General features: G+C 38.1%; 1 protein-coding gene and 1 pseudogene across 7 annotated transcripts in view; one reads left to right on the forward strand and one right to left on the reverse strand.

The window, feature by feature from the left end:
• Positions 1-323: 323 nt before the first annotated feature.
• Positions 324-22,368, reverse strand: part of ARHGAP42 (Rho GTPase activating protein 42) — a 316,830-nt gene continuing 294,785 nt past the window's right edge. For 6 of the 7 annotated variants that reach the window (XM_035265195.3, XM_054241785.2, XM_002754646.6 and 3 more), the window contains 4 exons: positions 21,922-22,078; positions 19,900-19,962; positions 6,281-6,360; positions 324-5,500 (listed from right to left, as the gene is read on the reverse strand). In XM_035265195.3, the coding sequence (XP_035121086.1) occupies positions 5,412-5,500; positions 6,281-6,360; positions 19,900-19,962; positions 21,922-22,078 (389 nt within the window). In that variant the 3' untranslated portion in view covers positions 324-5,411. Of the gene's footprint in view, positions 5,501-6,280; positions 6,361-17,312; positions 19,817-19,899; positions 19,963-21,921; positions 22,079-22,368 lie in introns of those variants that run through there. The other variant, XM_009007191.5, reaches the window with a different exon arrangement.
• LOC103796106 (enhancer of rudimentary homolog pseudogene) lies at positions 10,852-11,300 on the forward strand (annotated as a pseudogene).

Raw genomic sequence — 22,368 nt, forward strand, 5'->3', positions numbered from 1 at the left:
TATTTCTTTCCTAGTACACTTGTAAAATTTCACAAACATATTTTCAGGTAAGCTTGCATGCCTGTTATATTTAGTATTTTGCATGTGGCCCATTTCCCTCTCTCCTCTGTGGAAACCTGCATTATTAATAGGTTACCAACATTAACATTTTCCAAAGCTTGCATAATACCAATTTGTCAGAAGAAGGTCACCAAATTCTGCTATGATTTAGCCATACCAAGTGATCACTCACAGTACCAGAAACCCTGGTTTTCCTTTACATGAAAGCCAAGACATTTGCCTTCCAACACAGTGGGTCCTCAAGTACAAAGACTACATTAAAATGTGCTTACGAAGTTTATTTTTAAAGTAATTTAAAACACAGTGTAACCATACATTAAAAATATTGTGGCAATTTAGATTAGGAATAAACATGAGGTTATTTACACGTTGGCATACGTATGTGTGTTTATATACACAAAGTGCAGATAAATACAGAAACACTACAAAATAAACAAAAAATTCAATGATAATTTACAGACAATCACTTTTATATTTATTACTTAATTTGTAATGTTAATGGCTGCAAAGAAGCTCCTAGTACTGAAACATAATATCTAAACATCCGACTTTTATATAAACTACAGTACCTCAAATTTTAACAGTATATAAATAGGATTCTGAATTAAAAACCCAGGTGTCTTCCCTGCCAAATTTCCTATTTGTAAAGGTTTCAGCTCAGAAATCAAGAAGGACTCCAAAAATCTCAACCTTCCATATGGGGTGATATCTTGGATTTTAAGCATAAATCATGTGCAGGCAGTGTTTTTAGACCAGTTCTCGTGGGCATCATTCTCTGAAAAAAGGAGGCAGTTGAGGGGACATCGGCAGATATAAAACCTCAAAAATGCTGCCGTATAGAGATTAAAAGTGGGCACTATACATATGGAGCCATATGCAGATTAATAGTATGTATTTTATTTAAAAATGCACATTTTTAATCTATAAGACTGGGTGAATTCAAGGCAAAATTAAGTTGCTGTCAACTCTGGAAGCATAAAGACCATGGGAAACACTGGTGAGAGATGGCAGATGGTACAAAGGGAGAATGTGGTTATCTAATTGAGGTGGTTTTGACATCTTCAGCCCCTACCTCCTCCAATAGTTGAGTTTCCCAAGTAGCCCTGTACACAAGCATCTTGCAGGTGGAGAAAATTTATGATGGCAATCATGAAAATAGTCTCTGCCTTTTGGGACTCTTCAGTAAGCACACAGACTCCATTTCTCCCTACAGCACCAAGAAAAATTCACACTGAACTTGGTATCTCTCTCATGAATGCCAAAGGGAAGAGGGATGATGGGCTGGGCTCCCTAAACCACAAAACACCTTCTGAACATTGGTCTAGGACATGCAGATCGATTTTCTGCCAATGGCTTACAGTGCATGCTGTCAACATTCTTACCTAGACTTTTTATTTAAAACAATGAGTACAGCTGCCCTCAAGAAAAACAAAATCCAATTTATTGATTTGATCCTCTAAAAGGTCACATCATTCATAAACCTGAGTTTTCCCAAGGTTATTACCAAGTGGAACCAGAACATTTTGAAGCAGGGAGATAATGGTGACAACGAAGGATACAGGGAGTGTGTTCAGGAAACTGAGACTAGTTGATGAATTCCTGATACTACATCTGTGAATCAACAGGAGACAGGCAGGACACAGACTGTTTTTGTCTAAAGTGTTCTGATTTTGGAAGGTAACAAAAAAGGGTAGGAGGCAAAGTTAAATAGCAATGTCTACTCTAAGGGGAAACCTTTGGTCAAGAGGAAAGAAACTTACGGACAGTAGTCAAGCCTCTGCTGTTTTTCGTGACCTGACCAAGAGATACGATTTCAGGGTCCTATGCAGTGATGTGAGATCATGCCAACAGGTGTGAATTACAAATGTATCATAAAACCAAAGAACAAAATCTGTTCCCTAAATTGCTCGGCCTCTGAATTTCGTCAAAGTGTAAGTCTAGTTGGGGTTCCAAATGCTAAAGAAGGCATGCTGAATACATAATTAAGGTATTTTGAAATTGCTTGAGGCAAAGCTCTTAGGGATTCCACTAAATTGAAACCACATGAATGTAACCCTTTTCAACAGGACCAGAAGAATGGTCCTAGGATTGAGAAGGTGAGCAGGGTACACAGGATTAGAGTAAGAAATCTGTTTGCCTTGCAGCATGGTGAATTTTTATAAAGCATGCCACATTATGTATATCTAATTATCATAAAGTAAGAATAAAAGTCATATGTATCCTTATTTTTCCTACTTGGAAACCTAGATAATTTGGGGGTTTAAGGTACATTTTTTTCCTCCACCATCTCTGATAAGAGCCAGCAGACAAATCATTGTTGAGAAACCTGGTTATTTCCATGCACATTACAAAGCACAGGGAACCCATTCAACAAGCAAAACCACTCACATCAAACAAGGAGAAATGCGTTTCCTCATACTTCATGAACATTACAGAAATACAAAGATGATTTTACTGTTCAGACATTTACACATAACACAACAACAAAATCCTTCAGTTGACTAGTTTCCATAAACTTGGTAGCATTATGGCAAAACAAAAGGGTCATCTGTGAAATATATGAATGTTTTGTACTGAGGGATATTTTCACATAACACAGGAGATGATGAAGTTAAACTCAGACCCCTCAATCTCATCGTCATACTGATTATACTGTAAGCAGTGATTAGGGTGCAGAGGTTGCATGTTTTGAAGGTATGATTGTGGCAATTCTAATGTATCTTCACATTGTTTCTGAAAAGCTAAGATTTTGTTATTGAAATACTATTAGAAGTTGAATGTGATCCTCTTCCAGTGTCTGGCATTGCCTTCTTGTGTAATTAACATGCTGTGGGATTTACAATACATGTCCTGACTTCTCAATGCTCATAAATATCTGTAGGAAACTTACTTTAAGGGAAAGGCAGCTTTAGCGTGTGTCCAGTATGTGGCCATGACTTGCTTACATTTGTAATCCATTATGAAGAAAAAAGAGCCATCCTCACAAATCTACAAGATTAAAACTTCAAGCACAAGCACAGTTTGAATCAGTGCCTTTGTAACTTGTTTCGGCTAAGGGACCAAAGCCAGTACTGTGGCTACAACACATGCCTTGCCATCAGATACAAGAGTTAAACTTCATATCCACATTGTATGCAGTAAAAAAGCTTTAAATCTGAATGGAACATCTATAGAATTACCTCACAGACAACTCAGAAGCAGGAACACTTTGTTCTGTGTTCAAATAAAATGATGGTTGAAGGTTGAGATTTCTTTATGTAGCAGGGGGAGAAGAAGGATTCTGAATCTCTCTTTGGAGTCAAGTTAGTCTTTGAAAGAAAACCAATTTGCTTTTAAGAGGTTCTAATATAGCAGGATGCCAGATGATGGCAAGCGCGCTTAAAACCAGGGTGCTGTGTAGACTAAGGGACTGGTACGTTGGCAAACTACCTTCTGTTCCAGCAGAGGGTAATCAGGGTGTCAGCAATGCTGTTATTAAGACCAAGGGTCACCACGGACCTAGACCACGAAGATCCAGCAACACCATATTACAGTGTACAGAGATCAACAGTAAGAGGTAAAAGAAAAAGATAATCTTTCATCAGACTTTTACATTACATTGCTAGTTTCTATTACAGAATATGTTTCATTCTTTTGATTCACTGACATTTATTCCTAATTCTGACTCTGTTTACTGTTATTCTACTTGTCAATTCTAATCTATTCTTTTAATTTGTAAAAGCATAACTTTTCTGAGGCATAGTTGTGTGTGTATATGTGTATTTAACCTATTAATTCTAGAAACATTAAAGTAGAAGAGATCGAGACTACAGATTGTAACAGCGTGTAAAGAGTTTTGTACAGTTAATACCTGAGTGTCTACGCAGTGGGGAACTCTGAAGTAATATGTAAGATGTCAAGAACAAGCAGGTTGGGACTGTGGCACTCAAAGGGCAGATAACCAGCTTTTCAGGATCTTGAGAAGAAAGGCTCTTTGCCACATATAGATATATTTATAGAAATAATATATTAGAATTATTGAAATAGAAATATAGAATTAATGGTTCATGCATGACCAGATGCTGATGACATATATAAGTGGACAGTAAATACTATTACTGTGCTGTACAAATTCACTGAAATTCCTAATAAAGGCTGTAAACTAAAAGGCATAAAAGGAAATAATGTACAGATTTTATTTCTGCTAAAGATCATAAAACAATTTCAACTTCTGTGGTTCAAAGTAATTTAAGGATCTTGTACCTTTGTGTTTATTTTCTGTTTCAACTAAGGTTAGATTTCAGAGGACATAGCTTCCCCTGTAACATTTTCCAACATCTTTTTCATTTGTAGAAGAACATTCCAAAAGCCCAAATTAAATTAACATTAAAATACTTTGACACTTTACAATCTTCCAGGTGGAATTTAAGTTTTATGCCTGGATACTGTAGTTTTACTGTTTTCCCATTATTGTAAATATTCTTCTATGATGCACTATAATGCTACTGATAGAGAATACGTGCATATAATTCATCAGTATTTATATTTTAATGTAAAATTTTATAAGAATTGCAAAGTTATGAAGATAGTTTTACACACCCTCTAAACTAGGGGTCAGCAAACTATAACCCATGAGCCAAATCTAGCCCGCCACAAAAATATTTGCTATCAGGCCTTTATAGAAAAAGTTTGCTGATCCCTGTGCTAAATCCACAGAAGATGTCTGGAATTCTGGACAGACTGTTTACAGTGGAATCAGTGTATGACTTAATTTTGCTTCCTTTATAGATATCATATACATTATTGCTTTTGAATAATATCATCTAATTGAAAAACAAATAAAGTTATATTAAAATAAAGACTTACATCCTTGAAATGTTTAGGACCAGCAAAACAATCATATATAAAAGCAGTATCTTTCTAAGAAAAAAAATAATGAATAAACAATTTAAATTACATTTTAAGTAGTAATTTCAGAGATTCTCAGAGAATACCAGGCAGTAAAGGACAGATCTCAAAATCCATGTAGCAGGTTTCTGGTTTCCAAATTTCTGGGATATAGTATTTAATACAGTATTGGAAATATAATTGCTATGGAAGAGACACTGGAGAGTTGCATATTATCCAAAAATAAATTTTTCAGAAGCAAGATGATTTAAAATAAGAAACCAACAAAAAAGAATGGCCAACAATTTAAACCTTTTTTTCCCCCATTAATAAGGAGCTACATAGTCTGCTGGTGAAGAAACTGATGGAAATTGACTGTTTTCACTTAGTGGGCTGATCCCCGTGTATCTGTCTCAGATAAAATCATAGCACTTATTATTCATTACCATGGATACCATGAAGATACTGCCATCCACTAAATAGTATTAGAGGAAGACAACATAATTTTCTGGAACTAGTCCCGTTTTGCCTTCATAAGTTGCCTTTAACCATCCTGGTTCCACTGATGGGTACACTGGCAAAATAAATAAATAGCACTCAGTCAACATTAGTGTCAAATAATTATATAAACAAGTGGGTTAAACACCTGCATCAGATTGTACACACACATCAGCCCTCGGTATCTGTGGGGGATTGTTTCCAGGACCCCTTGTGGACACCAAAACCTGCGCTTGCTCACATCCCTGATATAAAATGGTGTAATATTTGCATATACCCTAGGGACATCCTCCTGTATGCTTTAAATCATTTCTAGATTACTTGTAATACATTTTACAATGCATATACTATGCAAATAGTTGTAATACTATATACTTTTAAATTTTATTTTATTATTTGTTTTCCAACCTTCTGATCCATGGCTGGTTAAATTGTGCATACAGAACCCTGGATACAGAGAGCCAACTATACACTAAACACAAATTGTCCAAACAAAACAATGTCACAACCCTTTAAAGTTGGAATGTGCTTTGCATTCACATAGTCAAATAAAACAATCTCTCTCTCACTCATATAAACGGGCACATACACACAAGTGCCTGCAGGGGAGGAATGAATCCAGAGGGAATTTAAAAATTTTTATGTATGCATGTATGTATGTATGTATGTGACTTGCCCTCTTAAGCAGCTGGGACTACAGGTGCATGCCACCCAGAAGGATTTGATGTGTTCATGCATATCCATCATGGGAGGCAGGACCTGGGATGACATCTGAGGCTTCTGGCTTCTACTTTCAACTCATTCCTTCATCCTCCCCATGATGACAAACTTAAGCAGAGGGAACTGACATACTTACCATTAGAAAATATCGCTCCTTGTGGGAAGGAAAGCTCATGGCTGTGCTCTGCTTTACAGGAATACATGGCTTTGGCTTGGCTGAAAGAACAAGACGATTTGTCAAAACCTCAACACTCAACCTAAGTACATCTATATTTAAAACTACTCTTAAAGAATACTATTCATTTTTACTTGTAATTGGAATATAATATACATAAAGTGCACATGTAAGTGTACATCGGTGCTTTTTCCACTGAACACAATCATGTTACCAGATCAAGAAATCCAGGATAACTAGCACACTAGAAAACCTTGTGTTTCTAGGAAATGCTCTCCAGGGTAACCCCTGGCTGATAACAACATAGGTTGCTTTTAAAGACTGCTCTTATTGAATTGTTTAATAAGCTGCCAAATAGGCTGTTTTTACAGCTGAATAGGAACCAAGGTTCCTAGGTACCCTAAAGCTTTTTTTTTTCCACTTTCTTGTTCAGACTATCTAAGGTGAGATGCAAAAACTAAAAGGCTTACAGAATATGGCAAGTAAGTTGATTAGGCATAATATAGGGAAAATTATAGGATACATAGATGATAAATGACAACCAACTATAACTTGACCATCAGGAAGATGATGAGGACAGGTGGAGGCTTTGCAAACCAGAGTACACCCATTCTTAAAAAGAGAAGCCAACCACTCAGCTCCCAATCTCTGTCACTATGTGCAAATTCGTGCAAAATGTAGTCAGATACTCTTTATTTTTCGAGTGAAGCCAGAATTTAGGAGTTACACATGAGATATGATCCAAAAATATTTGAGCCAACACTGAAAAGGAATCATCTGAGGCTGCTCATCAAGGCACCAGGCAAGTTTCCTTTAATCTGCAACATTCAATGACCTTGGTAAGACTTGCAATTGATCCCAACTCCATGTATTTACCACCTCTTCCACAACCAGAGTCCAAGATAATAGCATTTCTGATCTGACTGGCTGAATGGCTTCTTAGCTTCCTAGAACCTCTAGTCTTCTTCTTTTATTCCCTTACAATCCATTATCTATAGAGCAGCCAGAGGGCAGCTTTAAAATGCCCATCAGATCATGTTACTTCCCTGACAACCTTTCAACTGGCTTCCTACTTTGGCCCCAGCCTCTTTGGGTCCCCACCTCTGCTCTCCCACTCTACTCCAGTCACACTGGCCCTTTTTCTTTCTTTTGAACATGGCAAACTCACTCCCACCTCAGGCCAGGTATGGCCATGCCCTGGGATGTTTTCCTCTTGATCTTCACATGGCCATGTACTTCAGGTTCACCTTAAATTTCAAGAGTTTTGCTGCAAGTCAGGCCTTCTCTAATCACTCTCTAAAATAGTTGCCCAGGTAACTATCACATCTTCCTGCTTCAAGTCTGCATGGTGTTAGTATCTGGTATTTTGTTACTACTGCTGATATATTTATCTTCTCCCCTAGCTAGCATGTAATCCCACAAACAATGTCTGTTGCTTGGTAATAACTCAGTAAATGTTAACTAAATGAATGAGAAAATGGGCACCTTATCTCTCCTCCTTGGGGTCCCAGCCCTATACCTGCAAAGCAGTATCAGTAATATTTGCATCCACAGCTCTGCCATGCAGCAGCATTACATTACAATTTCATTTCCCTGGGTCTTAACTCTACACTTCCAGAATGAGGCCCAGCCATTTAAACTGGGGTTCCCAAAGATCATCTGAAGATTGGAAAGCACAGAGAGAAAAATGCTGGACCTGCCTCTATTCTGTTTCATTAGAGGTGGGCCTCAGGCTGCACTTTCAGAAAGCTTGGTAGGGGGCAGGTTTGGGAATGACCCTCAGCCCACATAGCACAACATCCCAGTGAAACATGGTCTAAGGAAGAATGTTGGAAGTTTAAAGAACTGTGTGTATGCACATGAACACCTGCATATGGGTATGCTGGATGCATCCAGGTGGGAAGCGAGAACACTGTCAGGTTCTGAAGACTTCTAACAATCAGACTATGGCAGTCTCCAACAGAATGTAAACTTTTTCCCTATAAATTTCTAGCTAACTATAACCATTTCATCTGATCAGGATATTACTGAGGACTGCAGAGCCATTTCCCCAAAAACAGGAAAGATTTTTCCCAAAAAAATCACATTTGCCAATAGCAACAGCTTTCTCCAGTAAACATTAAGTCATATTTCTTTGAATCATTAAGATAAATTATAAAGAGCTATAAGAAAAAAATCTCCAAAGTTCTAGAAGTGATTACAGTATAATATTCTTTACAATAACATAATTTTCAAAACTACACTTTAAAATGTACCCCAAATCTTGTAATTAATGTTTTAGACATAAATGTTCTTCTTACTTTATTTATAGTTTTCTATGGGACTAGCTGAGGGAGGCGGAAAGCATACAGAATGATTATATCACTAAATAAATAAAGACATACATATTGTTAAATGTGTCAAAATCACACCGTCCCAAATACTACCTGTCATGACTTTTCAATTACCTGTGCATTGACTTGACAGAATTTTCTTCTGCTGAGATCTGTAACTACAGGTGTTAACTCTGCAGAGAGCTTTGATGATTTAATGTAGACTTCTGTATCAGTGAAGTTTCCTCAGGTGCTAATGCTTCCTCTTTTACTGCCTTAGTGTATTGAAGAAGATGTGAAAATAACACTGTCACCTATTGTGTCTCTCTTCAGAAGATTCTAATCTCTCTTTGAAAAGGATTTTGAAAATTCTGCTTCTTACTGCTTGGGAGACTGAGGTAATGGCACAGTCCCGAAAGCCATTTCTTCCCTTATCCTCAGGAAAATGATCTGCCCACAAGCCTCATTCCTAATTCTAAATGCCATCTAATGCATTTAATGAATAAAATTACAAAAGTTTGATTGGGTCAGTGTGCAAAATTTGCCAATGCTTATCTTAAACATAAGAGAAATTTTTAAAATTCACCAAAATTCATACAATGTCATCTGTAGGCCTACTTAACAATGATAAATACACAAATTTTGATGCTATTGACAGTTTCACTTCTGAAGGGAATAGAAGTGCATGGAGGTAGAAAGATACTAGAGCTATACTATATATAAAAGAGAATTTTTTTAAAAATCACAACAATCTTAAGTATTCATCAACAGAGAATAGAAAGCTTAGAAAATAAATTAGATCACACCAATCTAATGAAGTATTAGACTGCATGTTTTTCCTGGGCACCAGTTGGAGATTTTTTTCCTTCTTTGCTTTCCTTTTTTTTTTTTGAGACAGGGTCTCACTCTAGCTCAGGCTGGAATGCAGTGGCGTAATCATGGCTCACTGCAGCTTCAACTTCCTGAGCTCAGGTGATCTTCCCATCTTAGCCCAGGTAGCTGGGACTATTAGGTGTGTCCCACCATGCAAACTAATATTTTGTATTTTTTGTAGAGACAGGGTTTCAAATACCTGGGCTCAAGCCGTCCACTTGCTTTAAGCCCACAGTTCCACTGTGTTAGCCAGGATGGTCTCAATGTCTTGATCTACCTGCCTTGGCTTCCCAAAGTGCTGGGATTACAGGAATGAGCCAGCTTAGCTGGAGATTTCTTTTTTTTTTTTTTTGAGATGGAGTCTTGCTCTGTCATCCAGCCTGGAGTGCAGTGGTGCGATCTTGGCTCACTGCAACCTGTTCCTCCCAAGCTCAAGCCTCTCCTGATTCAGCCTGCCAAGGAGTTGGGACTACAGGCTCATACCGTCACGCATGGCTAAGTTTTTGTATTTTTAGTAGAGATGGGGCTTCACTGTGTTAGCCAGGATGGTCTTGATCCCCTGACCTCATGATCCACCAGCCTCAGCCTCCTAAAGTGCTGGTATTACAGGTTTGAGGCACCATGCCCAGCCGGAGATTTTTTAAAATTAATTACATGTTCTTTTCATAGATTTTTTTCCAACAAACACTGGCTGTTTCCAGCTTGAATATCTGAATGCCTCAATGCTAAAAACTTCCACTTGAGCTGCAGAGTTAAAGCCACTTGTGTCAAAGGCATGCATATTGCAAAAAATGAAGTGAAAAAGTGAGTAAAAAGTATTTTTAGGTTAAAAATGTGTATTTTATTTACTCATTCAACAATTTTATTGAGCATCGATCGTGTGTTGAGCACTATGATAGCAACAATACAGTGAACTCCCCCACCCTCCCAGCACCCCCACCCATGTGTCCTTTTCTGTGTGTTTATCACAGGGTAGTTTTCCAAAGGTGGTGAGGGGAACCTGTGGAGGGAAGATAGAGGGGCAGGCAGGAGCCTAAGATATCATTGATCTGAAGCTAATGGAATGTATATGATAATTCATTTATATTGTATTATGTCAGGTTTTAAAGATAGCTGAAAAAATATGAAACAGTTCAACTCTGTTTTGGAAAAATATCATTTTTCAAAAATCATGTTATTCGTGCTAATATGTAATGGGCTTATTGTTATTTTAAATAAATACATATTTTAAAATGTTTTGTATGAATTTCTAATACAGTAAATATCAATACATATAATCCATAAAAACAGAGGCCCTGGTAGTGGCAGCGGTGTCTGCAGCGGCTGTAGCAAAGAGACTTCGGTGCAATGTCTCTCACTATTTTGCTGGTACAGCCTGCCAAGAGGCCAGAAGGCAGAACTTATGCAGACTATGAATCTGTGAATGAATGCATGGAAGGCGTTTGTAAAATGTATGAAGAACATCTGAAAAGAAAGAATCCCAACAGTCCTTCTATCACATATGACATCAGTCAACTGTTTGATTTCATTGATGATCTGGCAGACCGCAGCTGCCTGGTTTACCGGGCTGATACCCAGACATACCAGCCTTATAACAAAGACTGGATTAAAGAGAAGATCTACATGCTCCTTCATCGGCAGGCCCAATAGGGTGGGAAATAATTGTGTTGGAAGCATTACGGGGGATGGGGGTGGGCTTGGAACACGGGTGTGTACAGCGTGCTGTAGTGGAAGTTTTGTATCATAGTAATCCTGTTTCCACTGTGTTATACTCTAGCCAAGATTGACTGTATTAGATGAAATGTGAGGATTTGTTCAATCAGAAACCCCCATTGCCCCCTCTTTTTTTTTCTTTTTTTACTTAAACATTTTTACGATGATTTAGATGAAAGTTGTACTTTGTCAGTTAATTTTGGTCCCAGTCCTTCAGCTAGCTGTTAATATCTACTTTATAATATTCACTATACTAACTCTTCTTCAGGATGGGGTAGGGGTGGAAATGCAGTTTAGCCGTGTCCTCAAGATAAAGTCTTGGTAAAAATAAATAAATGTCCTTTAGTTTAAAAACCAACAACAACAGAAAAAAAACAGAGGCCCTTTGGGGATCCTTATTGATCTTTTAAATTTATAAAGGTGTTGTGAGATCAAGAAGTTTGACAACCACTGCCATGAGATCAGAAGGCTGTGCACAAAATTTTAACAGTTTTCTTCAGGTGATAAAGTTATAAGTGGTTTTAATTAACTTCTTTATTAGTTTTCACATTTTCTAAAAGAAAATCATTAATTTTTTTCTTTCTTATGTGTGTTATGATGATTTCTGCATCTTATGTGTGTCTTACATAAGTAACTGTGCTCTAAACCAGTGATATACAGCCTTTTAAAAATTCAAAGTCACAAATCCATAGAATATACATTCTTCTCAGCACCACATCACACCTGCTCTAAAACTGACCACATAATTGGAAGTAAATCACTCCTCAGCAAATGCAAAAGAACGGAAATCATAACAAACAGTCTCTCAGACTACACTTAATTATTAAGTGCAATTAAATTAGAACTCAGGATTAAGAAACTCACTCAGAACCATACAACTACATGGAAATGGAACAACTGGCTCCTGAATGTTGACTGGATAAACAATGAAATGAAAGCAGAAATAAAGATGTTCTTAGATGAAGAGGGAGCCTTCTCAGATCAACTTTCCCTTTAACTATCACGCTGCATTTCAATAGAAGAAAAGGTTGACCTACTGGCACCTCTGGTTTTACCTTCCTATAGGTGACAGGCTAGGCCTTGGGGAAACTCTCCAGAAGGCACTAGTTTTACTTAAAACAAAATCAAACCAGAAAACTTTTTACATGTGAGTCCTAAAACTGTAAACTGGAACCTTTTCAAAAGTGATTCCTAAAACTGCAAACAGAGAATTTTTCACATGTGAGTCCTAAAACTGTAAACCAGAACCCTTTCATTTGTGATTACTAAAACTGTAAACAGAGACCTTTTCACATATAAATCCTAAAGCTGTAAACCGGAACCCTTTCATATGTGATTTCTAAAGCTATAAACCTAAGATTCTTCCACATGTAACATCTAAAGTATAAGCCTATATAAAGGCTGAACCTCCCTTTGTTAGACGAGCTTGGCTGTTAGGCACCTATGCCACCTTGCTCCCGACGAATAAACCTTCCTCCTGTATTCAGTGTCCAAGAAATCTGTTTCCCGTGGTCGTTCCTGCTACAAGAATCCAACAAGAATGAAGACACAATGTGCCAGAATCTCTGGGACACATTTAAAGCAATGTCTAGAGGGAAATTTATAGCAATAAATGCCCACAGGAGAAGCAAGGAAAGATCTAAAATCGACACCTATTGCCAAAATTGAATGAGCTAGAGGAACAATATCAAAAAAAACTCAAAAGCTAGCAGAAGAGTTAAGATCAGAGCAGAAGTGAAGGAGGGAGATCGAGACACACAGAAAAAACCCTTCAAAAAGAATCAGTGAATCCAGGAGCTGGTTTTCTGAAAAGATCAACAAAACAGACAGACCGCTAGCCAGATTAATAAAGAAGAAGAGAGAATAATCAAATAGATGCAATAAAAAAAGATCAAGGGGATATCACCACTAATTCCACAGAAATACAAACTACCATCAGAGATTATTACAAACAACTCTATGCACATAAACCAGTAAACCTGGAAGAAATGGATACATTCCTGGACACTTGCACCCTATCAAGACTAAACTAGGAAGAAGTTGAAACCCTGAATAGACCAACAACAAGGGCTGAAGTTGAGGCAGCAATTAAGAGCCTACTAACCAAAAAAAGTCCAGGACCAGATGAGTTCACAGCCAAATTCTACCACATGTACAAAGAGGAGCTGGTACCAATCCTTCTTGAACTATTCAAAACAATACAAAAAGAGTGAATCCTTCCCAAATCATTTTATGAGACCAACGTCATCCTGATACCAAAACCTGGCAGAGAATCAACACATAAGAAAACTTCAGGCCAATATCCATGATGAACATAGATGCAAAAATCTTCAATAAAATACTGGCAAACCAAATGCAACAGCACATCAAATAGCTTATCCATTACGATCAAGTTGGATTCATCCCGGGGATGCAAGGCTAGTTCAACATATGAAAGTCTATAAACATAACCCACCACATCAACAGAACCAAAGGAAAAAACCACATGATTCTCTCAATAGATGCAGAGAATTCCTTTGACAAAATTCAACAGCCCTTTATGCTAAAAACTCTCAATAAACTAGATATTGATGGAACATATCTCAAAATAATAAACACTATTTATGACAAACAAAATGCAAATATCATACTGAATGGGCAAAAACTGGAAGCATTCCCTTTGAAAACTGGCACAAGATGAGGATGCCCTCTCTCACACTCCTAAATATTCCACGCTCATGGTTAGGAAGAATCAGTATCGTGAAAATGGCTATACTGCCCAAAGTAATTTATAGATTCAATGCTATTCCCATCAAGCTACCTATGACCTTCTTCACAGAACTGGAAAAAAACCACCTTAAACTTCATATGGAACCAAATGAGAGCTGATATAGCCAAGGCAACCCTAAACAAAAAGAATAAACCTGGAGGCATCAACTACCTGACTTCAAACTATACTACAAGGCTACAGTAATAAAACAGCATGGTACTGGTACCAAAACAGAGATATAGACCAAAGGAACAGAGAATTCAACACCACACATCTATAACCATCTGATCTTTGAGAAACCTGACAAAAACAAGCAACAGGAAAGAATTCCCTGTTTAATAAATGGTATTGGGGAAACTAGCTAGCCATGTGCAGAAAGCAGAAACTGGACCCCTTCCTGACACCTTACACTAAACTTAACTCCAGATGGATTAAAGACTTAAACATAAGACCTAACGGCATAAAAACCCTAGAAGAAAACCTAGGCAAAACCATTCAGGACATAGGCATAGGCAAGGACTTCATGACCTAAACACCAAAAGCACTGGCAACAAAAGCCAAAATAGACAAATGGGATCTAATTAAACTCCAGAGTTTCTGCACAGCAGAAGAAACAATCATGAGAGTGAACTGGCAACCAACAGAATGGGAAAAAATTTTTGCAATCTACCTTTCAGACAAAGGGCTAATATCTAGAATCTAAAAAGAACTAAAACAGATTTACAAGAAAAAAACAAACCCATTCAAAAGTGGGCAAAGGATATGAATAGACACTTTACAAAAGAAGACATGTATGAGGCCAAGAAACATATTAAAAAAAAGCTCATCATCCCTGGTCATTAGAAATGCAAATCAAAACTACATTGAGATACAATCTCATACCAGTTAGAATGGCAATCATTAAAAAATCTGGAGACAACAGATGCTGGAGAGGATGTGGAGAAATAGGAACACTTTTACACTGTTGGGAGTGTAAATTAGTTCAACTGTTGTGGAACACAGTGTGGCGATTCCTCAAGGACCTAGAAATAGAAATTCCATTCGACCCAGCAATCCCAATACTCGGTATATACCCAAAGGATTATAAATCGTTCTATTATAAGGACACCTGCACATGAATGTTCATTGCAGCACTGTTTACAATAGCAAAGACCTGGAACCAACCCAAATGCCCATCGATGATAGACTGGACAAAGAAAATGTGGCACATATACACCATGGAATACTATGCAGCCATAAAAAATGATGAGTTCATGTCCTGTGTAGGGACATGGATGAAACTGGAAACCATCATTCTCAGCAAACTGACAGAAGAACAGAAAATCAAACACTGCATGTTCTCACTCATAGGCAGGTGTTGAACAGTGAGAACACATGGATACAGGGAGGGGAGCATCACATACTGGGGTCTGTTGGGGGGTGGTTGGGGAGGGACAGAGGGGTGTGGGGAGGGATAACACAGGGAGAAATGCCAGTTATAGGTGATGGGGGTTGGAGGCAACAAACCACCTTTCCATGTAAGTACCTATGCAACACCCTGAATGATCTGCACATACATCCCAGAACTTAGAGTACAATAATAAAATAAAAACATAAAAAAAAATTCACTCATTGAGCAAGATAACTTTGTTGAATTTTGTCCTTTGTAATTCTAAGTAAAATATCTGTCTTTTAAAATTTGATAATATTTGATTGTTTATAATGAACCAGATGCTCAATTCTCAATTTACACTCCTAATTCTCAACTCATCCTTCAGAGGATATTTGTATAGCTTGCCTGTTTATACAACTTGGAAGTGGATCTCCTGAGTATGACTGAGACCCAGGTCAAGGTTCATATGCCTTTATCATGGTAAGACAGAGCCTAGTGACATCTGGCTCTTAAAGGGGTTTTATAGGTTAAGGAAAACAATTGTAAATAACCAATGTCTGCCTAGGACTGTGCCAGGCACAAGATATTTTTCTCTATTCCAAAAATTCTCAAACTTTTATGTACAGAAGAATCACTCAGGGAGGTTGACAATGCAGATTCCTCAGGCCTTGGTCTCAGACATTGTGGTTTACAAGGTCTATGGCAAAACCCTGGAATCTTCATTTTAACAAGTCTTGCAGCATGGCCCCTCCCATACCAGTGAACTTGCTTTCTTACAGAGATCTCCCGTATGTCTTAGAAGTTAAAACCAGTGTCCTCTCCTGATCTCCTAAACCATTTTTTGCAGCTTCTACCACTGTTGGTCATGCCTTCTCATCCTGTACATTCTTTTCTGTCTGAACTAAATAAAACCATTCCTCAAAGACCAATGCTTGGCCATGTGTTCTTTTTCATTTAGTAACCCCCATGCTAGGTACCCTCACCTTCACCTATACAGTATAATTGCTGTGTAGAAGTTTCTCTTTTTCTTTTTTTCGTTTTTTTTTTTTTTTTCTTTTTGAGACGGAGTTTCACTCTTGTTATCCAGGCTGGAGTGCAGTGGCACGATCTCAGCTCACCATAATCTCTGCCTGCTGAGTTCAGGCAATTCTCCTGCCTCAGCCTCCCGAGTAGCTGGGACTACAGGCGCACACCACCATGCCCAGCTAATTTTTGTATTTTTAGTAGAGATGGGGTTTCACCATGTTGACCAGGATGGTCTTCATCTCTTGACCTCGTGATCTACCCGTCTCGGCCTCCCAAAGTGCTGGGATTATAGGCATGAGCCACCACGCACAGCCAGAAGTTTCTTAAATGGCATCAAACTCTATGCTCTCTCCTTCTCCTAGTTCCAGCTGCACATTTCTAACTGCCTGTCATTGGCCCTTAGACTCCTCAAACCCTATGGCCAAAACTTTCACTTCCTCCTACATACACACAAGCTAAGATGAGAAGCTAAACCACCATTCTTTCAGACAGTCTCAGAGATTTGGAAACTTCTTTACCTGTCTCTTATTCCCAATATCAAAACAGTTGCCCAATCCTGATCCTAGCCTGAAAATCTCCTTATAGCTTTTCATCCTTTCACTACTCTCCTGATTAAGGCCTTTTAAATCTCACCAGTTCCATCCTAAATGGTTGACTGTTCTTTCACCTTCACAAGCTCCTGGAATATGATCTGTTCCAGTGCATCATTGATTAGATCACCCACCATGCAGTGCATGGGGCAATGCCAGAGGGGTTACTTTTCTGTTGCTCAAGACCATCCACTAAAACATCCCAACTAGTCTCTTACCCAAATATGGCTAGTCTCCCTACTGCCTCTATTGAATCTATCTCTTTCAAGGTCTAATTCAAGGGTAACCTTGAGATCCTTAGGGAAAAAAAATGAGATACACATGGTAGGAGGTTAGTCAGAGAAATTCCCTTAACTTCTAATGAGTTGTTCAGTTTTATTTAAGAGTACAAAAGAATATGAGGTGACTGTTAAGACTTAGTGTTTAGTGTTTAAATACCACTAATATATTAATCAGAGGCTTGAGCATCTTAGGCAAGCGGTTTCAACAATAATCATGGTAATAGTTACTAATGTAGAAACCATCCACAGTGTACCTGTCCTGTTTAAACACAGTATGGTGTACATTCCAACAATGTGGCAAGCTGAGATTTCTACCCTCAGTGTACGCATGAAGAAAATAGATTCCCCAAAATTGGTAACTCTGAGGTTACACAACTAGAAAGTAGGGAACTAAAAATTTGAACTAGGGTCTCTCTCACCTAAAGTTTGTTTGTGCTCCCCTGTGCCTATCTCAGTGAAAAGTTGTGACACAAATCACAAGTGTTGTGGACTGACTGACAGACTGCAACTCTGAAGGTAGAGCTGAGTGAGCTTTAAGTTTAGGCTAATCCCCATTAGAGGTGGATTTAGAGTATTCAGAATGTAAAAACATATGAAAGAAGTATGAGTTGGTCAGGCACGGTGGCTCACCCACCTGTAATCCCAGCACTTTGGGAGGCTGAGTGGGTGGATCACCTGAGGTCAGGAGTTCAAGACTAGCCTGGTCAACCTGGTGAAACCCCATCTCTACCAAAATTACAAAAATTAGCTGGGTGTGGTGGTGGGTGCCTGTAATCCCAGCTACTCAGGAAGCAGGAGAATCACTTGAACCCGGGAGGTGGAGGTTGCAGTGAGCCTAGATTGTGCCAATGTCATGCACTGGGCAACAGAGTAAGACTATTTCAAAAAAAAAAAAAGGAGTATGAGTTGACTGTTAAACATCTGAGTTTTTATTATGTTTTGGCTTTCCGATTTACATTATCCATAGCTTGTTTTCTTAAAGCTCTATAGGGATTACCTATTTGGTTACGATTACTTGAGTTTTTACTGAACAGGTAGACTCTTTTTAGAGCTTCCTAATAAAAGGGCTCCATCTAGTGAGCAATTCAACTGTATAGCATGACAGAAGAAGTAGCAAGGTTAAATCCTTTACAATAAAACCTAAAAATCAAGAAAATCTCAGAGAAATTTTGTTTGCTATAACATGCATGGGGCTTAGTTTTCACCATGCCTTGGTTAAAAGGAAGAAGATAAAGACGCTGCTAACAGAGGTAAGGTGTGAGCACTGTGGGCTCAGCTATTTAAATGATAGGCAATGACCATTATTCTAGGAAGATTCCAAAGTGGCTCTACTCTGTGCAGTTAAAAAAAAAAACCTAATACAGCCAGGTACAGTGGCTCATGCCTGTAATCCCAGCACTTTGGAAGGCTGAGGCGGGCAGATCATGAGGTCAGGAGATCGAGACCATCCTGGCTGACATGGTGAAACCCCATCTCTACTAAAAATACAAAAAATTATCTGGATATGATGTCATGTACCTATAGCCGCAGCAACTTGGGAGACTGAGGGAGAAGAATCGCTTGAACCTGGGAGGTGGAGGTGGCAGTGAGCTGAGGTTGCGCCACTGCATTCCTGCCTGGTTGACAGAATAAGAGTCCATCTCAAACAACACAAAACAAAAAACCCTATACATGATGGCCCTCACTGGGCTTTGAACAAAACCAAAAAGGGTATAAAGGTCATTGTTATCCTTAATAACTATCACATGCCCAGTAACGTATAGGTACTTTTGCTGGAAAAGTCCACGTAGTTTAACAGTTTGATAAAAAATTATTTGGTTAAATAACTTTTAGAGAAACTATACAGCAATAACTCAATTATCTGTGATTCCTTTACTTCAAAGCCTCAATTAGCCAGACATGAGATGCTCAAAAATGTCTTGGAAAATTTAAAGGAGAAATCAAGATTTGTTCTTCAAGTTTTCCCGTTAATATGCTCTTTCAACATTAAGCATTTATGGAGTGTCTCCTACCCATACTAACTGCTGATAGTAAAAAAAAAGAAAAAAAGTGAAAAGCCCCTGCCTTTATTACATTCCATTATTCAAATTAAAAACCAAAGCCCACTGTAGATCAGAAGAACACATTTGAAAGCAAGAAGAGTAAAGCAGGAACTTTAGAAGCAACCACATTAGCAGCAGCAATGCAACAACTCCTAATGGAGCAGAATGTAAAATCTGTACTCTTTTAGAGTAGCCATGGGCAATTAACTCTACAACATCTCAGTGGTCCTTTAGAGTAACCTTATTTTTCAATGGATATCCATGATGATTGCTTCAGAAAATGTTACATAACATTTAAAAATCAAGAATATGCTTTTGAAGAGTGTTCCTAAAATGATTGTCATCAAAGCTGTAAAAAGGATTTTAGCAACTTTTATCTTCTAGTAATTGCATTTGTTTAGAACCCTTCTGTGAAGATTTCAGCAAATGAGACATCATGAGAGGATAAATGGTATTTATAGACATGACTTCCTCTGAAGGGCCAGTGGTTGTAAGTTTTCCATCTGCATAACAGAGAGGTGGAACTATCACAGAGTGTCCTGTCAATACAAAGCAACAATGTCACCACTTTTTTTTTTTTTTTTTTTTTTTTTTAATGCATTTAAGGGTTTTCAGAACTTACCGCCCAGAAGAAACTGGCTTGGGTGAACCGACATTTTCAAACAGTTGAGCTTTTGCTGCCACTCTGAAAAATGATTTAAAATGCAAGTTTTATGAAGTCGATCACATTCACTCTGCTCAAACTGAAATTCAGGATTAACAGTTAAACAAGACAAAAAATGGTCCAGAACCACTGCCAAAAATGGGACAATTTTAATTGTTTTAAGCTTTAATGTCAATGAGACTTTTAGATCTAACCTCCAGCTTACAGAGTATCAGACTGTAGTAAACCTATAGCTACTTCCTCTGGGGATCTTACTGTCCTCATCCTTTTTATCTCAAAATACCATGGGAGCAGTAAAAGGAACATTTTCTCTCTATTCTGCTCCCAGCAGCACTTACCGACTCCTGTGGAGCCACAAGTGAAGATGCAAAGAATCAAATCATGTTGACAAAAGAACTGTTTTCATTCTGTTAGCTAACAAAACACTAGTTATAACACTATCTCGAGTGTTTTTTTATATGTGAACATATGTCTGTTAAGTGGAAAAGACAAACTCTGAAACTATGGCCAATAAACTAATCTGTGGATTTACATCTTGTTTTGAACCAAGGAGGGCAAGACAGACAGGATATGATCTGGTAGAATAGGTAAGACTATCGGGTATGACTGAAAAGAACTGAAAGAGTTTCTATATTTGCTGGAAGACGATATAAAATTCTTTGATGATCTAAGCTAGATTAAAAAAAAAAATCTGTCTTACTTCTTTAATTGACAAACTCTTCTCCCAGAGCCAAGCCATTTAATAATTTCAAAGATCACTTTAGACCTAATATAGAACATACATTTTTCTCATCTGAATTTCTACTTTAACAGTACAATCACAAAACAGAAGCTTTCCTCTTTCCTCCACAGAGAATGGAGTTTAGAGTCTCTCATCTTCCCTAACATATTGGCTTAACACTTCTTTCCCTTAATGGCTAGAACTATACACAGTGGTTAGTAGACACTTTGACAAATACATTTGCCCATATCACTGTAACTGGATTTCCAACAAACAGAGATAACTTAAGTTGAACATGCTCTGCAACCAAAGGTTCTTGTCCAAGAAAACGATGAACTAATGAATTTATGACACAGTTCCTACAGAAATAGGCTTAGTAAAATGTCTTACTGGGCTTTTAATGAATAATTAAAATGTCAGGAAGAATACCATATTAAAGATGGGGACGGTATAACAGAGAGAACACAAAGTCAGAGAACCCTAGGTTGGAAACCTTAGAAACCATCAGTTCTCATCATCTCTAAAATGTGGTTTATACTCCCCATTTCAAAAGGACACTGCAGAACTTAAAAGAGGTAACTCATGTAAAGACATCCAGCAATAGCTCAGATAGCATTAGGAAATTCTCAGCAAAATTGTCAGAGAAACAAAATGAAAATGGATTTTGCTTGTTTGTTTAGCCAGGCTTCCACTGTTCTTTCCCCACTGTCTACTCCCGTCTGTGTTCCCTTCTATCAGCCTTTACACCTCTGCATCATTTCCTTTGATAAGAAGTACCCTCTTTTGCCTTTCATGTTCCTAATTCTCCACTAGCTTGTTTAAATCACTGAGGACTCAGGTAGGGGCGTAAGATGGAAGACAGAAAGAAGCTGCTTTAAAATAGAAGAGCAGGGATCTGGCTTATAGTCAATACATGGCAGTCTCCAGCTGAGAGATGGATGTTTATCTTTTATAGGAACGCTTTAATTTCAAAGCTTATAACTATTGTATTATACATCAATTTTCATTTCCTCAAATTAAGTCATAGATCTGCTTCAAAGGAAAGTGCTTGAAGTGTTGCCCTGTGAGATTCTGTATATATGCGAAAACTATTCTAACTTACACATCACTTATAGAGTCCTACAGAAGTAGGCTGTACGCACTCTACAGATAAAGTATTCCCAACTTATTCAACTTGTGGGATTCCCAAGAGTTTTTCTGAAACACTCAACTCCTCTCTATCCCTGGGAGACACAGTAAACATATAAACTCTCACTTACACTGAGCCAGGACGCTGATAGCCATTGCTTGAGGCAGTGTCTAGTCTTAACCTCCTGCACATTTTTGGAGGCAGGTCTGGGTTTGGTGAAACTTTGGGTGTCTCCTTGGAACCTACAGAAGTTAAGCTTTGAATAGATCCACTGTAGCTCTTGTTTCCTAAAAAGAAAGCCCAAGAAAATAGGCAAGGTGCTATTAGACAACATAATAGCAATAACACAGTACATGTGCATAACAAAAGGAAGCATTTTTCTCTGAGCCCGAATTGGAAGGTACAGAATGTTCTTTGAGCACAGCAACCCATCGCACAAGGAGATCAAAATCTACAGTAATTACAAAGACATCACTTCACAGACATGGAAAGATTCAGGAAAAATGTCACAGTGCCTAGGTTATAAAATCCAAGCACAGGAACAAAGTAGATAAGCATCATTAGTTTCTTCACCATT

The sequence above is a fragment of the Callithrix jacchus genome, chromosome 10 (assembly GCF_049354715.1).
Source record: "Callithrix jacchus isolate 240 chromosome 10, calJac240_pri, whole genome shotgun sequence".
Classification (NCBI taxonomy): domain Eukaryota; kingdom Metazoa; phylum Chordata; class Mammalia; order Primates; family Cebidae; genus Callithrix; species Callithrix jacchus.